This window comes from Octodon degus, unplaced genomic scaffold, assembly GCF_000260255.1.
Source record: "Octodon degus isolate 3935 unplaced genomic scaffold, OctDeg1.0 scaffold00214, whole genome shotgun sequence".
Classification (NCBI taxonomy): Eukaryota; Metazoa; Chordata; class Mammalia; order Rodentia; family Octodontidae; genus Octodon; species Octodon degus.
In genome coordinates this window covers 2,375,658-2,390,848 of record NW_004524790.1, presented here as the reverse complement: position 1 = coordinate 2,390,848, position 15,191 = coordinate 2,375,658, and the positions used below count along the sequence as shown (strand labels likewise).

General features: G+C 38.8%; 2 protein-coding genes across 2 annotated transcripts in view; both read left to right on the top strand.

The window, feature by feature from the left end:
* LOC111813702 (vomeronasal type-2 receptor 116-like) overlaps window positions 1–3,243 on the top strand; it is a 53,403-nt gene extending 50,160 nt beyond the window's left edge. Inside the window, exons 5-6 of the mRNA XM_023705133.1 lie at window positions 1,553–1,613; window positions 2,315–3,243. Of these exons, the coding sequence (XP_023560901.1) occupies window positions 1,553–1,613; window positions 2,315–3,243 (990 nt within the window). The remainder of the gene's footprint in view (window positions 1–1,552; window positions 1,614–2,314) is intronic.
* A 6,736-nt stretch (window positions 3,244–9,979) lies between these two features.
* The window catches only part of LOC101578745 (vomeronasal type-2 receptor 116-like), a 30,859-nt gene continuing 25,647 nt past the window's right edge, over window positions 9,980–15,191 (top strand). The window contains exons 1-2 of the mRNA XM_023705131.1: window positions 9,980–10,072; window positions 12,018–12,187. Coding sequence (XP_023560899.1) covers window positions 9,980–10,072; window positions 12,018–12,187 — 263 coding nt within the window. The remainder of the gene's footprint in view (window positions 10,073–12,017; window positions 12,188–15,191) is intronic.

The following is a 15,191-nucleotide window of genomic DNA, read 5'->3' as shown; positions in this document are numbered from 1 at the left end:
AAAGAGAAAAATTTAAAGTTTATATAATATCATGAAAGAAAATAATATACTAGTATAGTTTTGTAGAAAAACTTTCATATGAAAATATAAGTAATCTATCAGAAATGCATGCCTGGAAATGTATAAAATCAGAGGAAAACTTCGCAAAACACTGCTGAGAGAAAATTTTAAAATCTCCATAGTGTTAATATCTCCACAGTATCATTTCCAGAGTCCATAGTGTAATATTTCACTCAAAGGTTTTGTGGGTGATATTACCAGTGAAATAATAAAAATTCTAAATCATTAAAAATGACTTGATTCTTTCATAAAAGGAAAAGAGGAAAATCAATTCATTTTAACAAAGGAAATGACTGATGTTACTCATGGCTGAAAACACACTTAGAAGAAACAAATTGAATGGTCATTTTCTTTTATACGTTAAATTCACATTTTCTATTCAAGGACAGTATGCCATGCGCAAACTCAGTGTACAAAATAAAATTAAATGTTGTAGACACTGGAAAAAGAAAAAATACATTACCAAATGGAGACAATATAATAAATTTGTACGTCACCGTGATTCCAAAGACACAACAACAGACATGGGGTAAAGGCCCTAACTGCCCCCTGCAATGGTGCTTGTAGTTTCTTGAGGCACACTTTAGTGTTTTTCGTCCGTTTTTGGATTCAAGAATGAGATAGCAAACTTTCTCTGTTATGCTTCTGCCAAACATTACACTCTAGAACCTGGTCAATGCTATGAAAAATGTTATATATATATGAAAAACATGAATGATAGAATTTTTCAGTGATAGAGCCTGGAGAGATAACTCGGATATCGAAGTGCTTGTGTCTAGTGCAGTGTCCAAAGTACAATCCCAGGTACCTCAAAGAAAAAAAAAAAGAAAAAGAAAAAAATGATTTTTCAATGACACTGTTTGTACATATAAAATCCATGTGCATGAATGAAGTTATGCTAGGTTTCCACTTAAGAAATATAGTCATAAAGTACTCATAGATGAAATTTCATATTTGTCTTTTAAAGAGTACACAAAACAGTAAAAGGGAAAGAAAAAACATTATAAATGATACAGATTTTCACAATACAAAAGAGTATGAACTTGACAAAAGTTATTTTATTACATATTATTGAATTCATATTAGTTGTTTAGATAACAAGATACAAACTTAAAATTTTAGGAGGCAAGATAAAAAAGAAACCATTCGAGCATTTATTGTTCTTTGAGATTGACCAACAAATATCAGGACTAAATTGACCAAAGCTATCATATACATTTCCTTGTTTCTTTAGAACCTTTCCTTATGGCAATTTTCCTTCTCATTGAATATATTCTCTCCCTTTCACAGTATTTATTGTACCTTTCATGATTTATTTACACTTTTAGGTTTTTCCACTAGTGAGACAATATGATGTTAGCACACGTGTGTCTGATTTATTTCACAACTGGTAAGGTTTCTAGTAGTATAAATTTAGCACATCTATTTACCACATAGATAAGATTATTCAAACTTAAATTTTCATGCATTTAAAATCATTAAACGTATAAAGATATGTCTTGCAATTACTTTGAAAGATACCAACGTCAAACTACTAAAATACCCATTCAAAGGTATAACTTAAATAAGTAATTGCACATAGCAAGTTCTAACATGGAGAGTCTCAATACTAGAAATACATTACAATCAATATGATTCTTCATATGTGTTTCCTTCTGGCTTTGAAAATAATGCTGGCTTCCTAAAATAAGGATATTCATTCAATATCTGGGGAATTGTTTATACAAATTTATATTTAAATCAAATAATTAAAGCATATGAAGTAAGGAATAAACCTAGATCTTTTTTTTTAATTTGTAAATCTACAGAGTTTTTAAAGAGAGACCAGATTTATTAGGGGATTAAATAACATATATTCAGGATTGCTTAGGAGTTAGTCTCTGTGTGGATTTTCTTTATATAGCATCTGGAAAGAAACAAATCAGTGAGGTGTGACAATGCATGCCTAGATTTCAAGGCTCTGAGAAGTAGAGAAACGAGGATTTCCCATTGGAACAAAGCATTGAAAAAATAGTGATTCAGAGAGATCTGTTCTCAAAATAAAAAATTGTAACAAGGTGGTAAATATATCTTAGAGCAACTTTGAGTTCAATCGCACAGGCTGAAAAAGAAAGAGAATAAAAAGGAATGACGGGAATAAAACAAGAATAATATGAACATTGATTACGTAGTTAAAGTCCCATGAGTTCCAAGAATGGCGATGTGAAAAAAATAATAATAATCCCACTCAAATGACAATTTTCATTTTTGCTAGATGTGGAACAGTGTGCAAAGTGTCCAGATCATCAATACGCCAACATTCAGAGAAATTATTGCCTGGACAAAACTGTGACTTTTCTGGTTTATGAAGAACCCTTGGGGAAAGCTCTAGCTGGTGCAGCACTGAGTCTCTCTGTTCTATCAGCTGCTCTGCTTGGACTCTTTGTGAAGCACAGAGACATTCCCATCGTCAAGGCCAACAACAGGGCTCTCAGCTACACCCTGCTCATCTCCCTCACCTGCTGTTTCCTCTGCTCCTTGCTCTTCATTGGTCGACCCAACGCAGCCACCTGCATCCTGCAGCAGACCACGTTTGGAGTTGTGTTCACTGTGGCTGTTTCCACTGTCTTGGCCAAAACAATTACTGTGGTGCTGGCCTTTAAGGCCACTGTCCCAGGTAGAAGGATGAGACAGTTGCTGGTGTCAGGGGCACCAAACTTCATCATCCCCATCTGCTCCCTGATCCAAATCACTCTATGTGGAGTCTGGATGGGGACAAATCCACCCTACATTGACACAGAAGCTCACTCTGAACATGGTCACATCATCATTATTTGCAACAAGGGCTCCCTCACCGCCTTCTACAGTGTCCTGGGATACATGGGCCTGTTGGCTTTGGTGAGCTTCACTGTGGCTTTCCTGGCCAGGAACCTGCCTGACACCTTCAATGAAGCCAAGTTCCTGACGTTCAGCATGCTGGTGTTCTGCAGTGTGTGGGTCACCTTCCTGCCCGTGTACCACAGCAGCAAAGGGAAGGCCATGGTGACCATGGAGGTCTTCTCCATCTTGGCCTCCAGTGCAGGGCTGCTGGGCTGCATCTTTGTCCCCAAGTGCTACATTATTTTGTTAAGGCCAGAGAATAATTCTCTTCCTGACTTGAAAGGCAGAACACATTCTGGAAGAGAAAAACTTTTCTTAAAGTAAAATGTTATGACTTTACTAAAAGGTATTTACTCTCTTTTGCAATCCCATGCTACTTTCCAGGCTTATGTTGATATATTTTGGGATTTTCTACACTAAGGAAGGCACTATTACTTCTTTCCTTAGCAGTACTACACGTGTAATTGTAACTATCACATTCTTCGTTTGGAATTTTATTTTAGAATTTTGTTCCATTGTATCTACAATGAACTTTATTTATGTTTGCTGTTCGTTATATTATTAACCTTTATTTTGCTTCTTCTTGAAGTTTCAAACCTGCTATGAATTTGAACACACAATTTTATTGGCCTGAATGTCCTTAACCACTTAAGCATTTCTCTGAAACAGGTGTTCCAGAAAGCACACTTTCTATGTCATAAGTACTTTTCATTTAAGATCGCAAGATGCTATGTTTGTATTTTAACAAAGGATTGCATTTGTTAGTGTTTAGTAGTGATTTTCCCTATATATAATTGTGTCAATGTTTTCATGTAACCTGGTTTAAAAATCCTTTGCTAACATTAGTAGTTTCTGACCTGAGTACAGACTGCTTAATGGCCCTGAATCAATATGCCTGAATCCCAAAACCACAGCTTACCTTCCTGATACCAACTTCCTCCTTCTTATTCACTCCAGTCCTGGATACAACTTCCTGTTTCCTTCCTTAGCCTGGAGTCAGGTCCTTGTGTGTCACTGAATCTGCCCCTCAAACTCTGCACCTATGCAATGTCCATAAAGTCTCAGGCTCCTGTCTCAGGCCAGAGGATGTTTGCTTCTCCCTGCCATCAATCCTCTCCATGTTGTTCTCAAAGGCAGTTGAATCTTTTTCTGTCCTTTTCTCTTACTCCTCTGTATCTCCCCTGAGAAATGTAACATTTTGATTCTGTGATTCACATCAGTGAGCCACGTAGATCCTGGTGGTAGAGGGAGGCAGGCTTTCCCTCCCCTAGTCTTTGGGATCCCTAAAGCCACTCCTGTTCTTCCTGCCATCAGTCATTGTTACCCTACACCCAGTACCCAGCAGCCTCAATTCTTGGGTGAGCCATTTCTCAAACTGGGAGTTTCCTATCTCAAATCCATGTGTCCATGTTGAGACATCAACTCCACGACCCTTGGATAAAAAAAGCTATCCTCACATTCCTTCGGTGAGGTTACTGCCCTTGGTCCCCAAGGCATGACAGTTACTTTCTAATCTTTGGGGACCCCTCTCTGATTTCTAATGATAACGGAGAATACAGGTGTGGGATTAGCTCTCTCATGCTTCATGCTCTTAGGAGAAGAGGACGATCTCTCCTAGGGTGTGAAGTTGTTGGTCCACTGCCAATGCAGTCATCATTGCTGTCATACCCAAAGTCAAGGCAGTCCTTCAAAAACTGTCCTCATGATCCTTGGGCAGTGTTGCCTCCAAGAGACTCTAAAGCTAAAATTTAATCTTTTTCTGCCGGATGTCTTGGCCAAAATATAAACTCAACACTGGCAGGCTATGACCTGAATGGAAAGGGTATAGCTCCCTAAAACTTCTGTTATCTCCTTGGCATATGGCCAGACCTCCCCTTAAAAATCCTTTATTGTCACCAAAAATCCACCTGGTAAATATCATATATTTCAATTTGAATTGTATTCTAGACTTTTGTTCTATTGATTTTTTTTTTTTTTGAACCGGGGATTGAACTCAGGCCATTGCGCTTGCCAGGGAAGCGCTTATTCCACTGAGCCATCTCCCCGACCCTTCATTGATTCTTATTATTTATGCTCACTGTTGATTATCTTACTACCATTTATTTTCTGTAGAGTTTGAGGGCCAATATCTGTCCTTTTAGCCTTGGCACAAATGTTAGGACCAGATCAGAATATAAAATAGGAATTAATAACAATTGTTCTTTCAGGAAAATCTGAGTCTACGTTAGAACACTTTGTTGGGACCAATATGCTTATTTAATAAATTTTTCGGCAGGCAAGATCACTCAAATAGATTTTGAATAGATTTGAATCCCTGGTGCCACATGCCAAGCTGGCCCCACTCACAAATGCACTGAGCCAGCCACAAAGTCGGAGCGTGATGGTGTACATCTGTAATCCCAGCACTGAGGTGACTGAAATCAGAAGGATCATTATGAGTCAAAGCTGTGTAGCAAGACCCTGTTCCAAATATATTTAAAAATAAAAGAAAAATAAATTATTAAAATTTTGTCTAGTTTCAAGTATCTTGAATAATAAAAGGTCATGAGGTACCCTCTGTATTTTTCTCCTCAATCAAAACAGCCTCCTGCCTGGCCTCAAACCCTTGTAGTCACCACACTTTCTGACACTCTCTACTCCTCCCTCTCCTCTGTTCATCTAATTCATCCACCAGGTAGTCTTTTTTCTTACTGAAGATAAAGTTTTTTAATATATTCATGCCTTAAAAATGCACAGTGTTCCGCAATATAATACTGACAATGATAGTTTCTTCCAGATTTAAACATATGCCTTTCTCTTATGCTCCAGATCTTTGTAATAAGGAGTACATGACAAGCCACCATGAGTTCATCAGGCAAACGATAATTTTCTAGCAAAAGCATGTGACATGTATGCTGTGTAGGCACCATTACATTTAGAGACGCCGAGACAAAATGAGGATTTCATTGTCACTATTATACTACCTCTAGTATGTATTACTATTGATGTCTAATTTTCTCAGTAATACTGTAACTCTTGTCTGTTAATATCCTACGGGGATTTAACCATCACAATATCCATGGTTGATTAAAAATAACAGCTCTCTGGTCACACTTTATATTTTAAGGTGCTCATTTCTCAAATAAAATACTAATAATTAAATGTATTAGTCCTAACTAAGGATGCTAAGGTAGACCCAGATTCTCCTGAAGGAACAATTTTTCATAACCTGTATTTTCCATCCTGATCTGCTCCTCACATTTGTGCCAAGCTTCAAAAGATGGAAGTCAGTCCTCAAATACCATGGGGAAAATTATTTCATCAGGCTTTCCATGTGTGAAATAATAGAGAAAAAATGATGTATACACAAGTGACAGGTTTGGGCTATGACACTCAGGATTCCCATGAAAGCAGTACCTTGGTAACGTAATGCTAAGCCTTAAGAATGCTGCCACCCAATTTGCACCTGGAGCTTGCTTCAATTGTGCAGAAGATCACAGGGTATTAGCGGGCCTCAACCTGAACTCACCATGGGGACTTGGTCCCATCTATACATTTGAGGATCACTGTAAATACAAATGTGATTGCTCTTTCATTCAATTCCAATAAATCATAGGAAAAATTGAGGCAGATAGATCCACCAATAATTGACCATCTTGATTTTCATTCTGAAGAGAAAAAATGGGGTCTGGGTTCATGGCCCCAACTGAGGTATCTTTGTCAGAGCCTGAGTGTCACTGGACATCTCAGGTAGGACACTTTCCTTGCTCACACAGGGGGGATATGCAATGTTCTTCCTGAGTTTTCACATTACTGTATTACATCTACAGTCTCCATACTGGGTGCTAAAGGCCGATCTACATGACCCATACAGACAGGGTCTATTCCTTCTTAACTCCAGACAATTTTCCCTCATCATTTCCTTGCTATCCCAACATGCCTCACACCTCTTATGGGGAAAGGTCATCTCCTAAAGCTCCACTTTTCTTCCTCTTTTTTCTCCCCACAATGGTTGTCCTACATACCCAACCTCAATATGTGACCAACTCTTCTCTCCCTTCTCCCTTGTTGACCATATACTCTGAGACATCTCCAGTTCCACTTGTGCCACCCCTGGAACCCTGTACTACTTTGCCTCAAGTATCCCACAGCCTTTCCCTGCACTTGCCACTTTCCAAGAGCCCCCATACTTCAATGGGAATAGAGGCAAATGATCTTTTCAAACCCCACCTTACCAAAGGTTTCCTATCCTTTCCCTGCTTTAACCTCAAATTCTTCCCTTGTCTCTAGTTAGACTTAAGGCACTTCCTATGGCCCCCACATCTCTAAGTCCTTTTGAGCTTATGTATGGAAGACTTTTCTGTTTCATAACCTCCCTGCTCCTGATAATCTTCTACCATTGTTGTCAATATTCCTGTTCCATCCTTGCTCCAGTACCTCCTATTACTACACATGGATGCTTGCCTCACACAGCCGACAGATACTACTCAATTGGTACCATTTCTATGTCCAAGAAATTTAATATATCTTAATCCTCTAAGCCTACAGTATAACATTGTACATGGGCAGGCCCCCAGCTGGTCATCTTCTCTACAGCAACAGTGGTAAATGTAGGCAGCTTGCCTTCCTGGTTGTACATCACCCAAACCAAGTTATGCCCAGACAACTCCACTCCACCCAACAACTCCAATCTTCCTGATCCTAAGCCCTTGTTGACAGGGTGGTCATCACAAACTCTGTGATCTACACATCTTTGCCTGCAAAGGGTTCAAAAACAACATGTTAATTCATGTTTCTTTTCCAGCGGGTTTCTGATTCACTACTTTTGCTAGTTCTTTTCTATCCTGCCTGACTCTGAATTTTTTCAAGATGACTTTCTGAAGCCAGACAAGGTTTATTCAATCTTGGACGTGAGACTTCACTAATGATAAACTGCTTATCCTGGCTGAAATACTCGGTACTAACTTCTATATGGGTGAGAACCATCATCTTGTCAATCCTCATTGCCCTATAAACGATGCACCCATTCAACAGGAAAAAGTCTAAGAGATTCATCACCTCTTCATAACAACTAAAAGATGGGAAAAATAGGCTCTGGCACTCACTGCTAAATTATCATGGACCTGATTAAACATGGCTGAATCACAAAATAACAGCTTAGCTTCGAATGAGCACTTTCTCCTTCCCCACTCCAGCCCTGGCTACAACTTCCTTCTAGTTTCCCATGCACACATGGAAGCCTCCAATCAGCTCCTTGTGTGTTACAGAGCCAAATCCTCAATCTTTGCCCCTGTCCAAATCTCATGATTCCTGTCTCCGGTTAGAGCATCATCCTTCCTTCATGCTGATGATCCATTCTGTATCCTAGTAAACGGCGATAAAGCCGTTTTCTATCCTTTGAATTCAGATTCTTTGCCTTGCTGCAGAAAAAAACTAACCACTAAGATCATGTATGTATGGATAGAGTTTCTGGACTATACATATTTTATGCATAATGTAGTGGAGAAATGATCCCATGCTGTCTGGCTGCATCAATGTTGGAGTGCAGAATTAAGGCTGGATTGTAGGGGAAGACATTGCAGCAAACTCTCCCAGTCCATTAGAATGCAAAGAGGAGTAACGAGGAAGGAAAAGTAAGGCCAGCCTCAGGTTACAGATCCTCACAACCCCTACAACTGGAAAGAAACTGAGTCAAGTGTTTCTACTGCCACGAGTTCATAGAGTCTCTGTCTCTGTCAGTGCCTGTATTAAAAGTCCAATTCTCACTGACAGTCCTGTAGTGAGACATAGATTCTTTTAAATCAGGAAGGCTCAAATCCACCTTTGTCCACATACAATCCATTGTAGCCTGCACAATGGAAAAAAGGAGAAACAAGAATTAAGTATTACTGCTCCTTTCCATATACCACCGAAAATGTACACTGTAGTTCTTCCTCCCTCAGCTCCATGCAGAATTCAAGACCATGGAACAGAGACAGAAAAGAAACCAGAAAGAATTGGAAGCAATAACTGTAACTGTGTGTGCCCATTAACACCAGTGCAAACTACAAAACAGGACCATATTTTTATCTTTCAGTTGGCTTGCACTTCAGAAGCAGAGAAGCATGCTGCAACTCAGGAAGGATCCCATGATGAGGAAAGTGAGCTAAAGCTCTACAAGGCTCTCTTGGTGGTGGGAGGATCAGGGATCTCAATGCTCCCTCCACCAGCGGGAACAGAAGGAGTAGCTGAGTAGAGCTACAGTGATGGTGATAGAGGGGGATGCTGACATCTCAGCTGGTCTCTTGCAAAGCTGAGGACAAGTGGAGCATTGCTCACCAGGATTTCTTAGCTATCCTGACACTGCCTGCCTCCCTTATATGAAGTTAGGAGAAATGGCTTCAAATCAGTTGAACTCTGGCATGAATGTCCAGGCAGGACAGGGACTTCTGTTTACTTAGTGTGGCACAGGAGATCATGTACAAGGTCTTATGTATGTTCAACCTGTACTCTTCATTTAACTACTTTCTGGGGCATTTAAAATATTATGATGAACTAAAGTCTTGCATGGCATTTCCATGTTAGAGACATAGATAGGTTGAATCCATATCTACCCTATTGACCTTCTCTTAATTTCTAGAGACACCCTGGTTTTGTTTAGATTACATGCACGAGTACAAAACTTCATGCGTCACCATTACAGTAGAATCACGATGCTATCAGTTAACATCCTGATCCAATTTAGAGAGGAAATCTTGAGGATAGTGATTCATGCATTTTTGTACAACACTCAGGTGTGTTCTCAAATACATTCATGCTTTATTGGGTACAAATTCCCATATACTGCTTAACTGATATGAAATGTTTTCACGTAAAAATATTTTTATACAATTTATTAAACTTCCTAGTAATAATATATAATTCAATATATTATCCTGTAGTGTAATTATTGTGCTACTTACATTTCTTTCTTTGTTTTTCACAAAATACCCAATACCCACAGTTAAAGGAGGAAGGCTTTATTTAGCTACACTTTCTAAAGCTTTTAGTCTGTAATCAGATGGCTTCAAGGTAGGATGGCATGGCACAGTGGGAACGGGTTATGAGGGCGACAAACAGCAAAAGTAATGAGGCCAAAAGTGGGGATAAGGCCTCTGTCCCCCCTTCAATTGTTAGAGGGCTTCACCTGGGGCAGGTTGAGCACTGACATCATCTCCCTGACCTACTTTTGCAAGGGACAAGACATTTACAAAGGGAGGATCCGTCTCCTGCTTGAACTTCTAAACTTTTCAGTTGGACAAAATGAAGCTACTTTTCAACATCCTCGACCCTGAAAAACTACTCTGCGGCAGATGGTCTACACAACAGAATGTAGAAGTGCTCAGGTACTTAGTTACACTTCTCAACTTCACAAGTAGACAAAAGTGGCACTTGCTAAGGTTGCTACAAAATTATTAAGAATTTATTAGTTCTGAAAAAGCTTTTAAATCTCTTTGAAGATTTTTCATTTGTATCCAACTTTATGTTGGCTAGATAATTTTCAAACGCTAAAAAGGACATAAAGATAACATCTTTAATATTGGAAATATTTTCTCTAAATTTATATTTTCATTTTAAAGATTATCTTTACTAAAATCAATGTGTTCTTCCATCTTTAACAGATTGTCTGTTATTATCATGTCACAATTTATAAGCCAAAATTGACACCTATAGAATAAGTGAAGCCTAAGTGCACATTAAGGCTCACTCTTTGTGCTGGTTACTTAGATTCTAAGAAGCACACGCACTGAACCAACACATTATTGTATGGAATAATCCGCCCTCCCTGATAGTTCCAATGAATTTCAAGGCATTAAAGGTTGCCAGTGCTTCCCTGCTACACAAAATTTTTTTAAATTTTTTTATTTATGTGTGTGTGTGTGTGTGTGTGTGTGTGTGTGTGTGGCCAGCTCAGCCCACCTGGGGGCGGGGCTGGCTGGCATGTGGTGCTGGGGGATTGAACCGCGGTCCCTGTGCTTTGCTAAGCTTGTTCTAAGTAGGTGCTTTAGACCACTGAGCCATGATGAGAAATAGTAATTTTCCACATGCTCCCCAGATTTAGATTGAGAAAAAAGAGAAATTTTCCACCCAGACTCATGCCTTCATAAAATCATAAACCCTAGGATTTCATTGTTTTAGGAACAGAAATGGATTCTGACAATATATTAAGTTGTCATGAAGATACTTGAAAGAACAAGGCAGTGAGGAAGTAGGTTAACTTCTACATCTGAAAAGTGTCGTGTAAGGCTGTCCTTGTGCATACCTACCTCTAGTCACAGCAGCTAGGTGACTGAGGCAGGAGGATAGTTGCAACTTTAAGATGAGACTGAGCTACAAACTGAGCTCAAGTTCAGCCTAAACTGCAAAACAATAGCCTAGCTGGAAAAGATTTTTTTTAAAAAAGCATTATATTTCCTCACTGCTTTATCAGTAACTTCCAATTGTATGTCCACCAGTGCAGAGCAATACCGATGACATTGCCTGTGACTAGCACACAGAGAACACTTACACAGGCAATGTTCTGTGGCTGCAACTTTTAATCATGGTCTTGTCAGGTTATAGCTGATAAATTTCCACTTAGAATGCACAATGTACAATATTTTTGCCTGAATTTGAGGCCTTCCAGACTATTTCAGGAGATCCCTAATATTAAACCCTCTAGTGCAATCCATTAGCAACACCTCTAATGGCATCTGTGCCACTAGCTTATTGAAAAGGTCCTGAATCAAATCTGCCAAGAGGAGGTGACCCCTGCGATGTTGCTATCACTGGAACTGGATTACATCATGGTGGCTTCAGGTGCTTAAAATGCTACTAAATCATAATTTCTGTCTTCTGTTTTTCTTCCGGACTCCAGAACGCAGATGTAGAGCCCAAGGCAAAACTGGTGGTGAACTTCTCCAGGGATATGAGGCAGGCACGGGCCATGAGCAGAATGTCCACCTGGGTGACAAGCAGTGTCACTTTGAAACAAATAACACACACAACATCTTTTTATAAATGCTTCAGGCCAAATTTCACTTCACTCAGTCCAAAGCTTTGCATACGCATCTAAAATGTTCCCGATGTTCCCTTTGATTGGCATCTTCCTTCTCCTGCAGCTTCCTGTCTTAGTGTGTACTTTTGATAATGAAGCCTGCCTTCAACAAAGGAGCACTAGTGTGCGCAAGGATGGAGACGTGGTGATTGGCTGCTTTTTATTTCTTTATTTCTATATCTACTACACTGGCACCTTTCATATAGAGCCTCTCAGAGAATTCTATATCACGCCGTAAGTGTCTTCTTTATTTATTTGTTTTCTTCTGAATATGAGCCTAGGTTATGGCTAGGGAACTTCAAATAGGTGTACCGGTGTTCTTTACTGTGGTATCTCGCCCTGCCACCCAGATATGAGCAACAGGCCCCCAATAAGACCTACCTATAACATTTCTATGTCCTATTATTATACTTTTGAATATGGGAAGAGAATATTCTTGCTGTTTCTTTCTTTTCATATCTTCTTGTACTCAATCCTGAAAGTTGACAGGGACCCCACACTACATCACATTCCATGGATTATCTATTTTTTGACCTTGATTCTACTGCACATCATTAAATGATGGTATTCATTTCAGTTGAACACCTAAGATTGAATTGAATGCTAAATAGCTATTGAAAAACATTTCTTAAGATGATCAAGGTATTGCTGATATTTTTTTCTGAATAGTCCTAAAATTTCCATCCATTTTACAGACTAACTTCTGACCTATAATCTATTCTGCTTGGAGGAGCATCTTCTTGCAACGAAATAGTTAGTATTTCAAATGAAGTTTAGGCTGTTTCACAACTCCTGGAGTGACACAGTAAACCCAGTATTAGGGATTCAATCATCTGTGAGACTTATACATTCTAATGCAATTCTTCTTTAGTATAACTTCTCTATTGAGAAACTATCCTACCATGTGTGATGTCAAACATGAAAATAAATTATAAATCAGACTCATGGAACTCTAGCATATGATATGTGGTATTGTGAGGAAAGCAGATGATATTGCAACAGTGACTGCCTGAGTAGTATAGATGATGCAGAGCAGAGTCCTGCACTAGTAACCATAGAAAGAGTTAAAATTATATACAGAAAGACCTTCCTTAGACATTGTACAGTGCTACAGCCTTGTTCTAAGGATTGAAGATTAGGATATTTGGTGGACATCCTGATAAGTGCAGAAACTCACTGATAGCCTGGCAGGCTCTCAACTAGTTTTTTTCTCTTACCTGTCTAGAAGATACAGTTGTTTTTTTGCCTCAGGTAGTTGGCCAGAGCTTGGAGGCTTCAGACTCCCTTCTTCTGGTCACACACAACGTTCACATGTTTCCCCTTGAGTATCAGCTGGTATTTAATGGACCAGTCTTGTTGGGGAACTTTGAGATTCCATCCACAGAGAGGACACTCTGCCCAGGGCTCCACCAACCAGAACTCTGAAGAACATGCAGGGACGCTCAGCACCGGCATTGAAATTATAGATGTGGAAGCTCATCAGACCTGGTGATGTAATTTTATCTGTGCTTTTCCTTTCTCCTGTGTTATCATGTATGTGTTACATACTAACCATTTATTTTAAAAACTTTGTTTTATTGTTTTTATCTGGGTGGTAGAGGCGTTCATTACTTGTGAATCCAGACCACTACATTAAGCAGCTGCACTTGTGGTCACTTTCAGTCTGCACTATGTTTGGGAACAGGAACATCAGATCAAGGAACCAGGGCCTTTTCCTTGTGCAGATGGGATCTGTACCTATCTCATACTCCTTATAATGTCCAGGTGTTTCCTTTTATTTTTATTTGTAGACGTTTTCCTTATGCTCACATAGTTTTTGAGACAGGGATTGCTCTCCTGAGTATGCTCCCAGCAAAGTCTTAAGCTCAATAGTTTCTCCTGCTTCAGACTACTGAGCAGCTATCATTACAGGAATTTATCATTATACCCTAAATGTGTGTTTTACTTATATCATTTCCTAAAATGTGTATTTTTAAATATTTTCTTACTATACAAACATTTACTTCCGGTGATGGCTACTTAGTGTTTCTTCTTGGTGCTAAATTAGAATGCTTTGGGAGTGGCTCCGAATTGTGCCCAAAATCTCCTAATCCTTGTGAGAGGATTAATTGCTCATGGCATGTATTGAAAAGTAGAAGAATAATTTTATTTTTTGGAAATAGCCCTCAGTATAGAATGCACTGAAAGATGATTTTGAGGGAGGCAGACTCGGAATGGTGGATGGGCTAGTGTGCATTTGGTACTAACTAGCAGCTTGGAGAGGGACAGTCAGGGAGTCTAGCTATCCCCTCATAGGATAATAACTAAAGAGATCCCAGGCTGATTGGCTATCTTCTGAGTGTAGTGGGGAGTGTGAACCCCATCAGGTACCAACATTATCAGATTATAAAAATACTTCAAGGTTGTAGGATCTGTTTATATTCCTAAAAGGAGAGAATGTGCTACCTACTCTCCTATTGTCATCTGCTGTCCTCACACATGCTCAGATTATCAAGCTGCTCTTGCAGGTGGCTCTGCTCTAGACACATACACTGAGAGCTCTGTCTGTGGCTGACAACACACTTACAAATATGAGGTTTTATTTCTAAGCTGATGTATCCCCCAAGAAAAAGTGTTTAGGGCTTCAGGAAGGAATTTAAATTCCTGATAAAATGGGAAGAAAAAAGTAACAAACATTCGTTCTGCTATACAAATACAGGGGCCATAATATATTTTTGTGTTGTTTATGATTTTTAGATTCAAATAATTTAATATTTCTGAATTCTTTTCATGCATGTGTGCATTTATTTACATCAGTTTGAAAAGAGTTTACACTATGAATAATATAATTTAATACTGAATGAGTCAATTAAATATGCTAGAAAGGATAGATGATAATCAGAGAGATACCAATAGATACATAGAGACAGATATAGATACAGAGTTTATTTTTTATGATCTGTCACACTGATGCATCTATTATTTGCTTCTTCTATAAATAACACCCTGCTTTTAGGTTCTCAATTTCACTACATCCTTAGCTTTTATAAATTTCAGAACACTCATGCGATATTTATACCTCATATAAAAATTCTCTCTTCTTTTAATAATTTTAGTGGTGTCCAACTTGGCAATTTTTTAAGATTTACATTTGTAAAATATTATTTTAGTGCTTTTGTCTCTTTTCCTAGAATTTTATTTTTTTTTCTCTTCAAAGTTTTATTGATAAACATATAGCAATGAGACAGTTTCAAATCAA